The 18,201-nt window shown below is 39.7% G+C and overlaps 1 protein-coding gene across 1 annotated transcript in view; it reads left to right on the top strand.

Moving 5' to 3' along the window:
* Window positions 1-18,201, top strand: part of SOBP (sine oculis binding protein homolog) — a 172,218-nt gene that overhangs the window by 28,222 nt on the left and 125,795 nt on the right. The window contains 1 exon segment of the mRNA XM_017878760.1: window positions 14,372-14,523. Within this exon segment, the coding sequence (XP_017734249.1) occupies window positions 14,372-14,523 (152 nt within the window).

The following is an 18,201-nucleotide window of genomic DNA, read 5'->3' as shown; positions in this document are numbered from 1 at the left end:
ATGTTAGTAATGCATTTCCCTATAAAAGACGCATATTGACAATGTATAAAGAACCTCTGTAAATAAAATAAAACAGCTCAATAGAAAAATGGGCAAAAAATGTAAACAGGCCCTTCATCAAAGAAAATATCCAAGTTATCAATAAACATGAAAAGTTTTTCAATCTCATTACTCATTAGGGACATCGGATTTGAAATCATAGTGAGACCCCAGTAAACACATGAGAATGGCAAAAATGAAGAAGATTGACAATACCAAGTTTGAAAAGGATATGGAACAACTGGTACTCTCATGCATAGCTGGTGAGAGTGTAAATACATATAACCACTATTGAAGGCTGATTGGCAATAGCTATGAATGCTGAACATACACATATGCAATAATTTATACAATTAAGTATTCTTGAAAATGTATAAGGCAATAATTCTGTCTTAGGTATGTTCTCAACACAAATGTGTATATATGTGAGCCAAAGGCACATAAAATAATCTTCATAGCATTTATTCATAATAGGTAAAAACTGGGAACAACCCAAATGTTCACCAGCAATCATTAACATACACTTGGGATTCCTTAGATGGGCTTAGGTGGGTATGTGTAGGTCCTGAAGTTGACTGTGAAACTGTGTATATATCATATGTGCACAATTTAGGAAAGGCTGGTATTTTTTTTTTTTCCTCAAAAAGATCCTTGTCTCAAAAAATGCTAAGAATTCCTGCCTGCATACGAGATCTAGATTTCCATCGTTTTTAAGAAAATTTTAAACTCCTCCTAATTTAAGCAACTAAGCCCTAGAATGTAATTTAACTTTTTAATCCTATATTTAGTCTGTTCATAGCTTTCTCAAATCATGTAGAATATTTAAAATCTCATCATTCCTTATTAAGGAATTATCACCAAGTGAAATACAAATGTATCATGGTGAAGCCTAAAAATTAAGTTATAGGCATAAGGCATAAATATACCCCTCTGTGGTCTACTTTAGAGCTGCATTTGATAGGGTGTAAAGTGGAGAGTAATTAGGGGACACTGGATGAGTGACAAAAGTAGAATATACAATATCTCTATACCAGTGGTTCTTATCAGGGGGTGACTTGGCCCCCAGGGGACATTTGGTGATATTGAGAGATGTTTTTGGTTGTCACACCTGGGAGAAGGGGTACTAATGGCATCTAGTGGGTAGAGGCCAGATATGGTGCTAAATGTCTTGCAATATACGGGACAGCCTACACAAATTATCCAGCTGAAAATATGAACAATGCTGTGCTTTAGAAACCAGGCTCCACAGTGATGACAGGTCTGTGTGTGGGACACCTCTTGTGTTCCTCTTCAAATCCTCTTGACCCCACGTGTTACTCCCATGATTGCTATAACACTTTGACCGGCTTGGGCTTGTGCATTCGGAAAGTTACTTGCCTTGCACCTGTGGCATATGTCTCTCGCTTCCTGCTCTGGGACTTCTCTGACATAGCAGCATGGGCATCCCATGTGGATACTTTTGGCGTTCGCTTACACATTTGCAAACTGGCAGTATAGGGGATTAACATACTATATCATCAGGGCATGAGAGTTGAATAGATTTTTCCTTCTTTTGTCCCCTGGGTCGATAGTTATGAAATGTTTTCATGAACTCCAAAGAATTACCTCTGCAATTGAACACCAGTCTTCGTTAGCAGTGGCCGACTCAATAGCACATCCTTCTGCTGGCTCTTTCTTCTCCCTAGGTTCATTTCTCTTGTCCCTCACTCCTACTTCCTGGCATCACATGCCCAATAAAGCACCTACATGCAAGTCTTTGACTCAAATTCTGTTTTCTGGGAAACCCAGGATAAAATACCATGTGTATGAAAGTCCACAGTGGAAGACCAGAAATTAATGGAAGAAAATATAAAAAAGTTAAAATTTTATGAGTATTTGTCTTTTTCCCTTTAAAGTCCAGCATGAACATATAATGAAAGAGTAAAAAGAGAGCACCAGATTCTCAGTGGCACAATAATGGAGCACTCAGAAAGGGCCATTTCTAAAATTGTCGTGTCTGCCAAAGAATTTTCTAAGCCTCTTATGATGGGGTAAGGAAAAACAGTGGTGGCTACACAGAAAGAGAAGAAACAAAGAAACTAAGTCAGAAGTTCGAGTGAAAGAGGAAAGAAAAAAGAATATCCTTTGCCTCAACTCCTTTAAATGGATTGTGTTATTGTGAGAGCTTTAGAATGCTAGAATTTTACTTAGAAGAAACCTAGAATAACATTTAATTAAATGTTCTCTTTTACGGAAGAGGAAATGAGGTCTAGAGAGGTTAAATGACCTTCTCAAGGTCACTCTGTTGCCTTAATGGCAGAACCAGGACCAGAACTCACTTCTGAAATAGGGACGCAATCTAATCATGGATTCTGAATCATGTACTTCTGTGATTCCAGAGGCAGCCTAGAACTTCTCTTGACATTCTCTAAACTCTTTCTGGAGTTATGACCTAGCTAGGATAATACTTTCAGGATACCCTGAAATGTCAGCTGTGCCTTTCCTTTTTGTTAGAGGGTGGCCATGTTTCTAGCATTTCTTGTTATTCTAGGGACAGTCCCAGTGCTGACTTCTCAAAGTTTCTGTTAAATGGAGAAAACTTAATTGATTAACTTGACCAAGGAGAGTGGTAATAATGATCCCATTCTGTTTTAGGGCTTTTCACTGGTGTTTCCCTCTAAGACAACTTTGTTCTCAAAGGCAGTACCCTTGGCTTCCTCCCACTATTCCCCCACTGGGTATCCAACATCCAAGGTGCACCTAGTAAGGATGCTTTTCTTCTCCTTGTGCTGAGGCCCCAGGTCAGATATTTTATTCTAGTGAGCAAGACAGATATGCTTCTGTCTTACCTGGCTCACAGTCTGGTGGAAGAGATAGACGTTAAAACACACACACAAACAAAAACAAAAACAAAAAACAACTCAATGAAGTCTGATAATTACCAACTCCAGAGTGCTGTGGGATCTGACCAGGTTTGGGGTCAGGGAAGGTCTCCCTAGGATGAGGTTTAAGATAAGGTACAAAGGACTGAATTCATCAGTAGGACTAAATTGGCAAAGGAATTTAGGGTTGTGAGGGAAGAAGCAGCTCATGTAAACGCTGAGTGGAGGGAGGACCTCAAGGAAGTGAAAGAAGCCAGAATCCAGAAAGCAGGTGAGAGGCTGGTGTGGTCTTAGAAGCCATGGAGGCCATGCCAGGAGTGCCACTTTCTTCTTGAGGGCAGTGGATGCCACTGAAGGGTTTTGAGCAGGTGAGAGCAGTGGTCATATTTGTGTTTCAGAAGAATTTTCTAGATGCAGAATGGAGAGAAGGAACTACATGACAGTGAGTTCGGAGGCTGCTTGTAGTATGGGCAAGAGATATTGGTGGCTTCACTGGGATTGAGAGCAACAAATGCCATGAAGATAAGGCACCTAGAACAGTGCTTCACATATAAGTAGACTTGATAAGCATTCATCGAATGAATGAATGATTGGGTGTAGTATGAAAACTTTTTTTTTTTTTTTTTCTGCGGCAAGGTCTCATTTTGGAGTCGAGTGGTGCCATCACGGCTCACCACAGCCTTGACCTCCCTGAGCTCAGGTGATCCACCCACCTCTGCCTCTTCAGTATCTGGGACTATAGGCATGCACCATCATGCCCAGCTAATTTTTGTATTTTTTGTAGAGATGGTGTTTCGCTATATGTTGCCCAGGCTGGTCTCAAACTCCTGGGCCCAAGCAGTCCACATGCCTTGGCCCCACAAAGTGCTGGGATTACAAGCATGAGCCACCACACCCAGCTATTTAAAAATGTTTAGGAGGATCTGGTGATTAATCAGAATGTGGCAGGTGAGAGGGAGGGAAGAGGCAGGAAAGATGCTGGGTTTCTGCCATCAGGTAACTGGGTAGATAATAGGGCCAGGAACTGAGGTGGGAAACACAGTGAAGGGGACTGGAAATGGAGAGGGATGTGTATGCAGCTGTGGACTTGACTTACTAAGATGTCTGGGAGGCAGTTGGACATAGTAGCTCACGAAAGATAATTGTGTTGATTTGGGAAATGTCATATTATGGATGGTAACTAGAGTCACAAGAATACATAGTGCAGCTCAAGAGGGATGTGTTAAGAGAAGAGAGTGCACTGAAGGATTTCTTGTTAGTGTTGCTCTCTACTTTTCCTATAGCAGGAGTATTTTGGCATGCTGTGTCTCATTACATTCCAGAATAGGGATTGGCATGGGGCCCCTTCAGAGAGTCCCTCAACCAATCTTTGCTCTAAGAAATCTAAATAAATATTTAAAGGTGGGAAGAGTGAAGAGTGAAGTAAATTATTTTGTTGAAATGTTCTAGTAGGTTCATCTTGGTTCTTTTAACACATTTAGTTGAATGCAGTTCTGCATACCCTTCAGCCTACTGAACTTGACTTTCTGGATGTGACTGCAGTTCAGGGCACCGAGGGAAGAAAAGGGGCTGAGGAGGAGAACAAGCAGTGCTGTCTGTGAGTGCTCAGTCCCTCCCAGGTGTCCCCTTGACACCCAGTCTCTAGCCTGTCAATTTGCCTCCCCTAGGAGGTGGCCCCACGTGGCCTGCTGCTTGGCAGGACTGGCTGGAGCACCGAGGAGGGACTTGGCTTGCTCTTCTGTCACGATGGGCTGCTTGTGCTCCCCTCCAGTGGAAATGCTAACACCCTCCCTTCTACAGTCACCAAGACATCTGGCTCCTATGACCTCTCATGGTGATGGAGCCCTGGGAACAGGACAGGCTTGTCCTTGACGATTTTCTCCTGCACGTTGACATTTTACACTAGGGGCAGCCATGGGAAGCTCCTTGAGGCCTTGTTAGTGTCCATGCATGTCTTGTTAGTCAGTGTATTTCCAGCCCCTCATACCGTGCCTGGCATGAAATTGAGTAAAGAAATGAATCCTCTGTCTACCTCTGGGGAGATTTGTCAACCACTGTGGGACCCATTAAGTGTAATTATTGGGACAGTCAGATCTCAGAAGGGGAAATGAGCCCTTCAGTTAAAGAGCAGATGACAGAAATGCTTTTCTTGTTTTGAGGTCCTGTATAAAGCAGCTTGATCTTTTAGTCTTTATATGCTGCCACCACTTTTGTATCTCTTTGAAGATGGTGCCCCTCTAGGCAGGGCAAGGCCTCAGAATTGGTTTTCTGTGAGTGGTGGGTTTACTGGAGCACACTTTTTGATCTGACTCCCTTGTCCCTCGTCACAACGTTCATTTATGAACTAGATGCTGAGTAGACTTCAGCCATCTAGGAGAGAGAAGTTTAGCGGACAGCAAATCCATGATTGCAGCATCTTTGTCCCAGAACATCTTAAATTGCTCAGAGGTTCAGATTGAGGGCCCAGGGATGGGGATACGATTTTACTTGAGCATTCTGTCTATGGCAGCCACCCAGTGAACATGAGCTGTTCGGTCTGTATTACTCTCTGTCTTGTTGTTGATTTCTCCCATTTTCTCTGTAGGGCTTTATAGGAAAAGGATTGCCTTCTCTGTATTTGATGCGAGTAACAGACACCATGGGACTTTGTGGACCATGGGTGTCTTTAGTCAATCTGAACGTGCATATTGAGGACTAGTAGGTGTTGGTCAGCGTGCCCAGTACTGGCCACATGGCTGCAGGCCTTGTCTTTCTGCCCAGTGCAGGCAAAGGAGGCTCCTGGCAACTGAGGATATAATTGTGGGCAAAAGACAAGAAACCTTCCTGATAATTAATGACCCACATGGAAATGCTCATGCCTCAGTGCTGATGTAGGGCAGTGGAGCAGCACGTTCCGGGAAGCTTCCTCAGATGTCCAGTCTTGGGAATTCTCTGTGAAAAGACATGTCCACTGTTAAATTTGTGAAATATGGCTCCCTCTGTCTCCTTTTCAAAGATTCTTAATTGTACGTTAGTGGAACCAGAATGTCCTGCTGTAAAAAGCCTGTTGTTTAACTTTGTGTAGCCTGCTGTTTTCCATTCATATTTAATCATGGAAGTCTTTTTTAAAAATCACATCCACATAAGTACCCTATGGGCTTAGTGTTCTGTGGAATGTGCTTTGGTAAGTGTTGCATACAGGACTCTGGGTTTTCCTTACCCTAAAGCTCTACCTTTTTCCTTTCCTATTCCAGTTTCTTAGGGTGAGTACATAGGAAAGACAGACTCCACAGTGAACACTGAGAAGCAGAGGCGAGGTTATCAAAAAAACTTAGAAGAAGAAGCTGCTTCACTGGCAAGTCAGTGAAATTATGGGGAAATACTCAAATTAATGTCAGGGAGCTGGAGGCACATGTGCTTAGTAGTGTCATGTTAAATAATCCAAGTTCAGCATGGTATTCAAGAGATAATTACAATTTTGTGACTTTATGAGTCTCTCCTTTTGCTCTCCTTCTTTATTGGAGTACGGGAGAATAAATGAGGAAGGGACATTGACTGTAAAGCAACTTCATTTTGTTTGAATTTGACTCTGGAGTCAACTTCCCCAAGAATGCTGTGGACTTTTCCCTGGCCTGCTTTGACTAGAAACATGGGAAGATGAATACTATGAAATTTCAGTTATTTCAGGGTTGGCAACATTTCTACATTTTGATAATTGATTTCATCTCATTCTTAAATCTGTCCTCTTCATTTCCACTGTCACCTTATAGGTTTAGGACTTCATCCCTTTTCCTCTGCAGCCATTTATTCATCTGTCCATTTATTCCTTCATGTAGCATGAGCGCTGCTCTGTGCAAGGCACTGAACACACAAGACAGAATGAGACATGGACCCTGCTCTCACTTTGCTTACTGAGGCGTCTAGATGTGGAACTGGATTCTAGTCTCTCCAAATTCTGATCCGTCCTGTTACTCCTGTTGGAATAACATTTCTTAACACATCTCTGATCCTGTCATGTTTTTTCCCCCCACCCCCAGACGGAGTTTTGCTCTTGTTGCCTGGGCTGGAGTGCAATGGCACCATCTTGGCTCACTGCAACCTCCACCTCCCAGGTTCAAGCGATTCTCCTGCCTCAGCCTCCCAAGTAGCTGGGATTACAGGCAACTGCCACCGTGTCTGGCTAATTTTTTTTTTTGTATTTTTAGTAGAGACAGGGTTTTACCACATTGGCCAGGCTGTTCTCGAACTCCTGACCTCAAGTGATCCACCCACTTCGTCCTCCCAAAGTGCTGGGATTAAGGTGTGAGCCACCGTGCCCGGTCTGTCATGTTCTGTTGAGAAACATTTGGGAGCTTCCTATTACCTGTGGAATAAAGACGAGCTGCTTCCCTCCCACTATGGCAAAATGACCTCCATGAGACTCCTTGTTCAGACCCTGTCAGTTCCTGTCTAATCTACTTTTCCCTTCACACAAGCTTGGTCAACTGGATGACTGCAGGATTCTTGCCCACTTCAAGCCTGTCTGCCACTCTCTGGCTCCTGCAGTTCCTCCGTCCTTTCTCTCCTCTTTAACTCTCCTGCCTTCCCAATCCTTCAAGACCCAACCCAAATGCTATGCTCTCTGGAATGGCTCTCACAACTGTCCGAAACTCTCTCTTACTGCATTCTGCCTGTCATAAGATGAGCCACACACTTCAGGTCCTATCCAGCTCACATGTAAACACGTAATTCTTTCTGGAATCACATCCTTTGTATCTATATCTGTGTCTATGTCTGTCTTCATAATATGAATGTAAATAATTTAAAATTGGGTAGAATGTTCCATTAGAAAATTGAAAATTAATTTTAAAGTCTGTCATTTTTCTGTAATTTTGTATAATACATGCTCATTCCTTTTACTTATTGGAACCAATTTTTAATTTATGCATAGAATATTTAGATTTTACTTTGGGGTTAAATACTACTATGTTTAGAGAGGAGTGGACTATTTAAATTCTTGAAATAACTTCAAATCTATTTTCAAAAGAAAATTAGGGATAATTTTAGATACTACAAAGACTCATGTAATATTATGGACCTTTATCATTTAATTGCCTTATCCGTTTAAGGAGAACTAAATTCAATAAAATTTTATTATTTCAGACACCACTCTTTGGGAATTCTTGATAGTTCAGTTACCAAAGTGGCAGACATTTTTAGTTGTTGCTCTGATACTTTTTAAATGAGCAAACTTCTCAGGCACTTAGGAAGATCCACCCATGTGTGGATAGTTAATGTAATAATTACAAAGAATTCCCATCTATTAATTACAGAATATCTGGCAGTGCAGTGATATATTTGGCAACATCTTGTCAACTATTAATTCAAGTTAAGTACTTTTTTTAAAAGAATAGCTGTAAGTGAGGCTTTTATTAATTCTAATGGCTTTACTCTTAAATAATCTAAGTTAGTGAAATTTAACCAATTACTGGGTTCTTTGTATTCAAGGATAGTGGTTCTACAGATGTCATCCACAGGAGGGGATGTGATTGAAGAGACTAGTGCCTGGTCACTGGGCCTCTCCAGATTGCATACAGCCGACACCTACCCTTTTCTTGTGGTTCTAATTGCCACTCGTTCTAAGGAAGGCTCATTTACATATAGAATGTGCATATTTAATCTTATTTGATCCTCACCGAAGCTATAGTTAGGGTGGGCATTACCAGTCCTTGATCGACTTACTCTTGTCACACACAACTAGAAGGGGCAATATTAGTATTTTCAGCAAAGTCCTCTGTCTTCATCTCTGTGCATCACCACACTGTCTTTCAAATAGTAGCAACTTAGATTTGCAAATCAATGTACATCTACTACCTCATTTGCTTATAAAAAGTCACCCCCTTGAGATTGTCCTAAGTGGATCTGCCTGTTGCTTTTCTTTTCTGGCAATCCTTGGCTATATGCCATTGTCTGCTGTGTTTCATATTCATACTTAAAAGGCACTCTGAACGTATTTGACATATTCTACAGTGTCATCACCCTGTCCACGCCGCCTTCCTTTGGCTGCCCTCAGGTTGCTCTAGCTCTTTCCAAGGCTAGAGATTAGCTAAGTAATATGTCCCAACTCTCCCATCTTTGCCTCTCTACCTTTCTCATTGGAACCCTATCCTCAGCCCTTCTTTCCATTCCTTGTAAAAACATATTCTTCAGAAAGAATCATTCATTTCAAAGCATAAATCATTATTTACAAGTATATATTGAGCCTCCTTGCTTTCAGGGAATTTGTGTTTTAATGGCTCATAAGAAACATTTAACCAAAGAAATGACCTTCTAGTGGCAGAATTTAATCTTAGTGAGCAGCTGAAGGATAATTTTTTGAAGCTAGGATATTCTTATTGGCACCCTTGAAATTACAGAGGTAGGGGGTCTCCCATTTCAACACATGGAAAGCCGGTCGTATCCATGTCCTGCTGTGATCCCTACTCCTTAGAAAAGAAAAGGCTGGCAAGAGTATTGCTTGCCTGTGGGTAGAATAACTGCTTTTTGAGATCCACATATTATTGGGCCTGTCTTATCATTTAATGTTTAAGTAGCACTTGCTGGTGCAACTTACACAGAGTGTTTGCAGCAATTCCATGTCTCACAGTCATAAAGAAGTAAAGGCTTGCGCTGTGGGCCTTTAACTTGTTTTTTAAAAATCAATAAACAAATACTGATTAACACTTCAGCTGTCTCCTCCAAGACATTTTGACCTTTTTGATTTCATTTTCTTTGTGTATTGTTGTGTTACTGAGCAATGTGCTGTGTAAGTTGCAAAATCTGTGACAGCTTTTAGTCCTTTTTGTGGAGAGAGGTCTGTGAGGATGGTTTATAATCTTACTGCTTAGAAAAGCCGTGGTCTCTAAGGTGTAGTGGTCAAGAGCTTGGGCTCTGGAATCAGATGGCCTGGTCCTCAGTAAGGCTCTAATATGTATTCATTGTGTGATTAGGAGCAAATTACTTAACATATAAACTCACTTTCCCCATTTGCTCAATGGAGATTAATGTTAGTACCTGCCTGGTTGGTGGTGGTTGTGAAAAATATTAAATAACGTTGAAATGAGCCATGCACTGTGTGGGCACCTACTAAGTACTGCTAACAATCATTATGTTCTTTGTGGTTTAGTGGTCCCAGTTTTCTCTGGGTCTCCTTGTATGTTCACTCCTAGAACACAGGGAATTGTACAGAAGCTCCTGGTGGGCTCTATAGAAACTTTAACTTAGATTGCCTTAAAGTCTTTGGAATTGAATTATTTCAAAAAGGAATTTCTTTCTTCACAGAAGCTATAGAGAAAGCAAACTTTAGTTTCTTGTCTGTTTTCCAGGCCTTTACTTTATTCTGTTCTTAAATATAGCTGCTGCAACAAGTAGATTGACACAGTGCAGCCCAGCCATGGGCCATTTCATGTCATTTCATGGCATGGGGAACACACAGGAGTCTCCTCAGGCTGCTTTGTAACTTCTTTCAAATATAATCCAGGTCTTTCATTGATTATCTGGATGTGTGCATTCTAGGAACTGTTGGAGGAGATAGATGTCCCAGCAAATACTTTTGGAATTTCCCCTCAGTCTTGGACTCCCATGAAAGTTGCAAAGGGGTGGTAAATCTACAGTTTAATTGCCTGGAGTCCATTAATGCCCTACTGATTTTCTTTGGGTGCTGGTCAGGTAAGTTAGTATACATGTTTATAGCCAATTTAAATGCCCCAAGAAGATCGCTGACCAATGGCCATCCTTATTTTTGAAAGTCACCAGATAAGGCAATTTCTCAAACAACTTCAGCAGGGCATTCCAGAAATGCTTGATCTCATACTTCTCTGTACTGTGATAGATAAATACAATTTTGATTTTATCTTGGAGTAGTTAATTTGAATTTCTGGGATGTAAAGTAGAAAAATGTTCTATAGCTCTTTAAACATTAGATTGGAAAGAAAATGCCTTAAACATTCTGTTTAATTAAATTCTAAAGAGGTGGTACAAATTTTTCATGATTAATTGAAATATGCATATTTTGACTGATACGTATTTATATGATATTGTATGAAAATTTTATTATGTTATACAAAGCGTTCTCTGTGGGAATGTGATTTAATGCTGTAAACATTTCACATTTGTCAGTGCATTGTTTATTATAAAAATGCACAGGCTAATGGCTGTAAGATAATGTAATGTAAAAATCTGTTATGTGAATCTTCTCTGAGGTAATCTCAAGTCTCTAATGGCACAGACCGTTAGCCAAAATGTAAGATAGGTAATTAGGTTTTCCCTAGCTTGAAGAAATATTTTTTTAAATAGAAAAAAATTTAAAGCAGATCACGTTAGAAAAGTTAAAGTGCTGAAACCTTCTGTTTTGCCATTGTAAAGCCTGCATTTCATTTCCATGTTTCAGGTAGAAAGAGATGCAGATGTTGAGGTAGACTGATCCCTTTGGCTTTAACCACTTAAGAAGTGTTCGCTTTTCTAGGGGTGTAGTCATAAGATAGGGACACCATCTCATGTCTGCTGACAGAGTTTTGAACTATAGTTTGACTGACAATATTAATTTAGATAATCACAGTTCTTTATTAGTTTCTAAAATGTATTACTAATATAAATTACTTTTATTAATCTAGAATGCCTGAAATCTCGGAAAATGTTTTTTAAATTTTTTGAATAACCCAATTATCAGACTGTTCTTTGGATCATTAGCTGCTGATAACAGTTTAATACTAGAAAAGGAGAAATCTGATGGGCTTTTTCCAAAGCATATACCTTTATGAAACAGAGTTGCATGAAAAACTGCTGGGAACGTCGACTTATTTAACAAGGCAGATGCTAACCATCATTCTAGAAGTCTTTCCAGCTGCCAGATATAAAAGTGCACAATTTATTTGGTCTCATCTCATATTGTTGCTTTGTAGTAAGAATGATTTGTAAGAAATAATCTGTTTTAAAATTCTACCTTTTTGTTCATTTATTTGTTAGGTCCATTGTAAGAAAGTATTCTTGCCTCCCTTTAAAAAATGACAAGTGGGTCTGTCTGGTGATGATGGACTGAAGCTTGAGAAAGACCCCGGAGCTGCCCTTTGGCCTCAAGCATCATTCCTCCAGGCCAGGCCCAAGCTGCACGCTAAGCGCCTGGCCTTGTGAATAGCTTTGCACTCTATTCTTTCTTATGTCAGTCAGTGTTGGTCCATTATAGCTGAAGATCTAGGACTTAAATAATTTTATGCTTTGTTTCCCAAATCAGATTATTTAAAGGAAGAAATAATGAGGGGGATCTAATGCATGTTCTAAAATGGCTCCTTGGGAAGTGGGGTCTCCTCTTTAAACTGTGAGGCCAGGTGATTTCCCACATAAATTTTTTTTCCTTACAGATTTCACCAGAATCAAGCTTACTGCCAGTGGATCATTTATGAGAATTCTGCTGTATCTTCTTTTTCAGGAATTTAAGATTTTAAAGCATCTTATCAATTGGGAAAAATAGAAACTATTAGTTGCTATCTAGTTTAGTAAAGACAGGTGATTATTTTAAAATATATGCTCTTTCTAATCTAAGAAAACTCCTCCATACACTAAGGTAAATTATAAAACTTTGCTAATTTTTCATACCACGTAAAATGTTCATATGTAGAGAGATGCCATGTTAGAGATCATGTAAAATATAAATAAAAGCTTACTTTTATTTATTTTAAATTTTTTTTGTTAAGGATATTCCTGAAATATCAAAAAGCTTGCTTTGAACAGAGCAAATTATTGAATATAGTAATTGTTTGACATTTGAATTTGTATTATGCCATTTAAAGAAAGTTATCAAAAATGTTTGACATCAAAGGTAATTTTTTATACTATCTCATTTGATAACAATAGATCACAATATGTAATTTGTGAAATACAAAAAGGTCATTAGAATGGCAATATTTATTCCATTGAGGTAAATAAAACGCTGCACATAGTTCTGAGTGGTAATGCTCGGGGAAAAAAAGCCGTATCACTGCACTACAAATTAGTTTGCTTCTAATTTTGCAGGCTGATGACCACACTGCCTCAAACCAAGTCTTTTCCCTGGAAATGAAATGATTGCATGACAGACTCTATGAACCCTGAATATGTCAACACTCGTGGACCAGGCCTTGCTTAGCAATTAAGTCTTTGGGGGATTTTATCCAGAAATCAGACAGCACTATACTAGTGCTTGTTGGGGATTTTGTGATTACCATTCATGTCTGGAGCATGAGTGTGGGATATAATAATAATAAAAATTCCATAAAGGAAGAGAGATGTGGCAGTGAGTCTCACACACACACACACACACACACGTGCGCGCGCACACACACACACACACACACACTGTCAATTGGGAGGACAGAGAAAACTCAAGATGTAGCAAAAGCTGTTAAGAGGCAACAAGGAAGTATTACTTAGGTGTCTACTTAAAGTTTCCTTTTATTCATCCCTACCCACCCCTCAGAGAGGCCAGTTTTTCCCAGACCTGAATATCACCATCATAATTTTTGTCATAACTTCTGACTACCCACACTATGATTTACTGAATATATTGTACTAATTGACTCACTTTAAAATCCTTTCTTTGTTTTAAGCAGTAGTATTTGTGATATCAAGGGCTCATTATGCTAGTTAAATTTGTTTTCTTCTCATACAAAGGAAAAGAAATACAATTTAAATAGTGGAAATGTTTGCAAACCACCTAAATTCATTCTGAACAACCCCATGACATGACATGAGGGGCTGGGAGGACCACCAATCTGGCTGAGAATGATCTGACATTTCCATTACCATCCCTCCATCCAGGGCCCATGAACCACATCAGATGGAGGAGAATTTCAATCAGGCCTGCATCTCCCTTAGGACACCGGCGCCGGAAGGCTGCATTGTCAGAGTCTGTTCAGCGAGCCAGGCTTGTCCCTTTCCATTGCCAGAATCTGGCCGCGCACATCTTTCCTTTTTTGACTAAGAGCATTGCTTGGGAATTATTACATTGCAAGAGTAAACAATAGCACATATCATTTAACAGTAGTAGGGAACATGCCATGGTTGAGCCTGGCGCCTGCTCAAGGTTCACATGAGGGTGTTCCATTTGTAAGTTAGCACCCTACAAATTGTCCCACCCAGTGCAGATCCTGCAGGCTTTCACAGGACCTTTGAAGAAACAGGTTATTTTACAAGCTTCATTATTACTGGGGCTGGTTTAACTAGGCAGATGAAGCTTTTTTTTTTTTTTTTTTTTTTTTTTAACTAGGCTAGGAAGCCCTAGGAACCCTTGTGGCTCTGCCGTCATGCTCTAGTTTTTAAGTAAATGTCTTTTGGAAACTTAGGAGCCAAAAAAAGAGAAAGAGAGAGAGAAAGAAAAAGCACTTCTCCAAGGTCCAGAAACTAAAATCAGGCCTGGGTAGCTCTGTCAGGTTCAGGGTGTGTCTAAATTTGAAGGGATGTTTGCTTCTGATATGAACATTTTTCTTATACTTTTATTATAGAAGATGATGTGTCAAATGTACAAATAATGTGTGCCTGGTGCCAGAAAGTGGGAATCAAGCGCTATTCCCTGAGTATGGGAAGTGAGGTGAAAAGCTTCTGCAGCGAGAAGTGCTTTGCGGCCTGCCGACGAGCCTACTTCAAGAGAAATAAGGTAAGAGCACCGGAGAGAGAGGCGGCCCCCCGCAGGCCTCACCAGCCCACACGCGCATGTGCCACGTAGCTTCTAGTGGAAAACACTGCGCACCTTTTACTTTTATATTTTTATTCTTTCTGTTTTGTTGATTCCCCTTTTGTGTCATGCTTAACCTTTTGGAATAAGGAATCCCCTTCTAATGTGTTTCTCTTGGCTTAGTGTTTGTGTTCTGAGAGGGTGAATGAATCTGATGAGGACACCGTGATCACAGCTGGTATCCTCATGGCCAGTGTCTTTCCAGCAGTAGAGTGCAGACTGCACTCTGAGTCCATGAAAGATAAGTGGTAGATATTCCTTATGAAAGCCAAGTAATTAGCCACAAAAGCATGGCCAGAAAGTTTTAGCCCACTTAGTTTAATTCTTGTACCCAGTGGAAATACTGCTATTGCTCTTTTCAAAATCTGGCCCACGAGTTCTTGTCAAGAAAAATGTTAAGTCTCTCTTGACATCTTACGTTAAAACTGATTGATATTGAGAAAAAATGAAATCATGTATACATGAAACAACATTGCTCACACAGCCAAGCATTTGTGAGAAGCATGGTGGGTAAACACGGGAACAGCCATCATTAGAATTTTTTTTTGTTTTGTTTTAAAGACATCCCAGGTCTGAAAATGTCCTTTTTGAATAGTGTTAGCCACCATGGATGGGAAATGGAATGCATGGTATTTTTACGATCACACACACATGCACACAACTGCTTTCTGAATTCTTAAAGAACTGCTGTAGCCTTTGCCACCAACTACTGAGGTAACTTGCTAGTCCTCAATTATTTTCCATTGATATGTAAAGCTTCCTTAATTCATAAAATCTTTACTAAAATTGTCCACATTTTGTTGTTTCCATTTCTATAATACAAGATCCAAATCTGTTCTTTCTTGAAGCAAACAATTATTATTTTTCTAAAAGTGTGATATTTGCAATCCCGAAATGCTAATTATGGGCTCACTGCATTGCAAGAAGCACTGTTGCAGCAAATTATCTCCTGCAAATTTGGGTCACATTCATTCTGCCAAAAAACATAATGCCGAAAGAATTAGGCTGCAGAATTCAGCGGGGTGGAATTTTAGTAGCAGTCTCTAAGAGTTAGGCTCATAATCTTCACTGGAACAGAGAGGCAAGTAAGGAAATTGTTTGGAATTCTTCTGGGACTGTCAGCAGTCAAGTTCACTTTCCCCTGGGAGGAGCCAGTGAATCTGGGGAGGAGGGTGGGAAGAAAATGGGAGACACGCTTTGTTTTAATATAGGGGGATTAAAATGATCTCCGAGACCCTGGGGCTCCCGTTTTGAATGCTGAGCACTGGAGTAACAACCCCAGGAGTGGGCCCAGTGCTTTCTTCTTCAAAGCCCTACTTACCACAACAAAATACTTTGCATTCCATCGCAGAAGATGGCTATAGAACAGGGCTTTTTGTCTTTCTATAATTCTGAAGGTTATGGGTCTGAATCTTGATGGGCTGCCTGTAGGGACTAAAATCAAGCAAGATGGATTTGTCACAATCCTGGTGATACATACTATATTTTGCAAACTGTATTTTATAGTGAGCCTTTGAAGAAAGGCACCTGATTCCATTTGGAAAAACACTCCAGAATACCATATCTATATCTATGTTGTTTACATCATTATAAAGTTTAAGGTCAAACTGAATTTAAGCTTTCATAGTGTACATTTTTGAAAAATGGATAACTGGGAGCCAGAATAGGAGTTAGCATTTGGAATACTTACAGCAGGTAAAGTCAGCAGTGGGAGGAAGCCCATCACATTTCACTTTCTACCAGGAGTTACTGGGGTATGTCTTTGAACATCTTGCTAAACCTGGAAGTTGCAGTGGTTTGGTGTTTAGCCAGTGACTTTGCCAGCTGATCTCAGTTGTCTATTAGTGTACAAACAATTCCTGCCTTCTCTGTAGTCTTCATCCTTCCTTATATGTCTCAAAGCTCTGACATGCTATGCCTTCTTGTGTGTTTTTTCTTCCCAAATAGAGAAATAAACTAGTCATATCACTTGCTGGCTTTTTTTTTTTTTTTTTAATTTTAAAGAGTGTTATCTCTGTTACAATATTATATTGTATTACAATAAACATGTACAGCTGCTGCATTTCTGTTAACTGATAGGATTTTGTGGTCATTTTATTTAGGGCTTGGGTTTCCTAATGGATTGTATTAGATACCAGTCTCCATCCTGCCATTTCTAAGAACTGCTTGTAATAAGCCCCTGGGTGTTCCGTACTGAAGACAATAGCAAATAGCTACTTCTCTTCTTGTATCATTTAACAAAGTCCTTAGTCCTTGTTAATTAATTATGGACTTTCTTAATCTTAGAAAAAGGGCAAAATTCTTCCCATTCCTACATAACAGATTTTTTTTCTGGCTAAATTCTACCTTTTTTAAGTGTTGAGAAGTGAATAGGAAACAGAGTGAATAATGTGTGTGTGCAGAACAGAATTTTGCCTTAGGTATAGTGTAGACTTAAAAAAAACATAAAATTAACTATGCTGTAAATTATGCTTTATAATGACAGCCCGCTTCTTGCTGGATAGCATGCTGGGATCTAAAAATGGTCTCCAAGTTGAACCCAAATTGCATGCATAACTTTACAAAGAAAAATCCTAGTAGAAAAGGTAGCTAATTAGGAGCAGTATTCAGCTGACCTCTGTTTTGTGTCTGAGCAACACCTGCATTTGTGAATGTAAATTGGACAGCTGTGCTTGTGGTCTCTGTGCATTTCTCTTCACACACGCTTGGGTGTAGAGTCAGGAATTGATTTGCTGCTAAAAACAAGGACAAAAATAACCCAACTCTCAAAATGATGGCCCACTGAAAATGGGCTCTTTAAATTTCATTTGCCTGTCAATTCTTCATTTCTCTTTGGGTTTCTCTGTCTGTTTAATGGGGTGGGTTGAAAGTGTCACATACATCTCTCACAGATTGTCACTATGCAATAAGGTGGGATGGATTGAAGCCAGGTTAACCTATATAGTATGTAGGTTATATTTTTAACTGAATTTAAATTTTTATTTGAAGAGTTGTCTGGATTGCTACAAATATTAGGCTTTCTTCAAAATACTTCTGCTCAACACTGCCAGGAGAGGACCATGAATCACAGCTGTATTCACTTAAGGACTCTAACTACTAGTTTACACATTTCAGAATGCTGGCTTAAGAAATGGATAGTGTTAATTCATAATATATTTTGTAGGATCCTTATCCCCGAAGGCTTATTTGCTGGCTTAAAATTTTTGAAACAGTGGGTAAGAAAAATACTTGTGTAGTCTGTGGGCAATATATGACGATGGGATGTAAATCTCATTATTTCATGTATTAGAGACTTTTCAGGGAACTAATAGCTCACTCTTTTCCCACCCCGTTTTTGGACCTGAGAGCATTTCTGTCCTTGTGATTCACCTAGGAACTGGAAAGTTGCAGAGACTCCTTAGTGATTTTGCACTCTTGTAGAAACATTTAGTTCAACTTGCTAACACCAGTTTTACTTTGCATAGTAATACACACTTAAAAATTTTCTTCCCTAAGGGAGTAATGTCTTGTAACCATTATCCCTCTAAAAAGGAGTAACAAACAAGACCACAAATGTTAGTCACTTCCAAATGGCCTGTGTTTGATCTCTTTCCTTTTACA

Source organism: Rhinopithecus bieti, unplaced genomic scaffold (assembly GCF_001698545.2).
Source record: "Rhinopithecus bieti isolate Rb0 unplaced genomic scaffold, ASM169854v2 scaffold_11508, whole genome shotgun sequence".
NCBI classification, from domain to species: Eukaryota; Metazoa; Chordata; class Mammalia; order Primates; family Cercopithecidae; genus Rhinopithecus; species Rhinopithecus bieti.
This window is presented reverse-complemented; position numbering and strand designations above follow the sequence as displayed.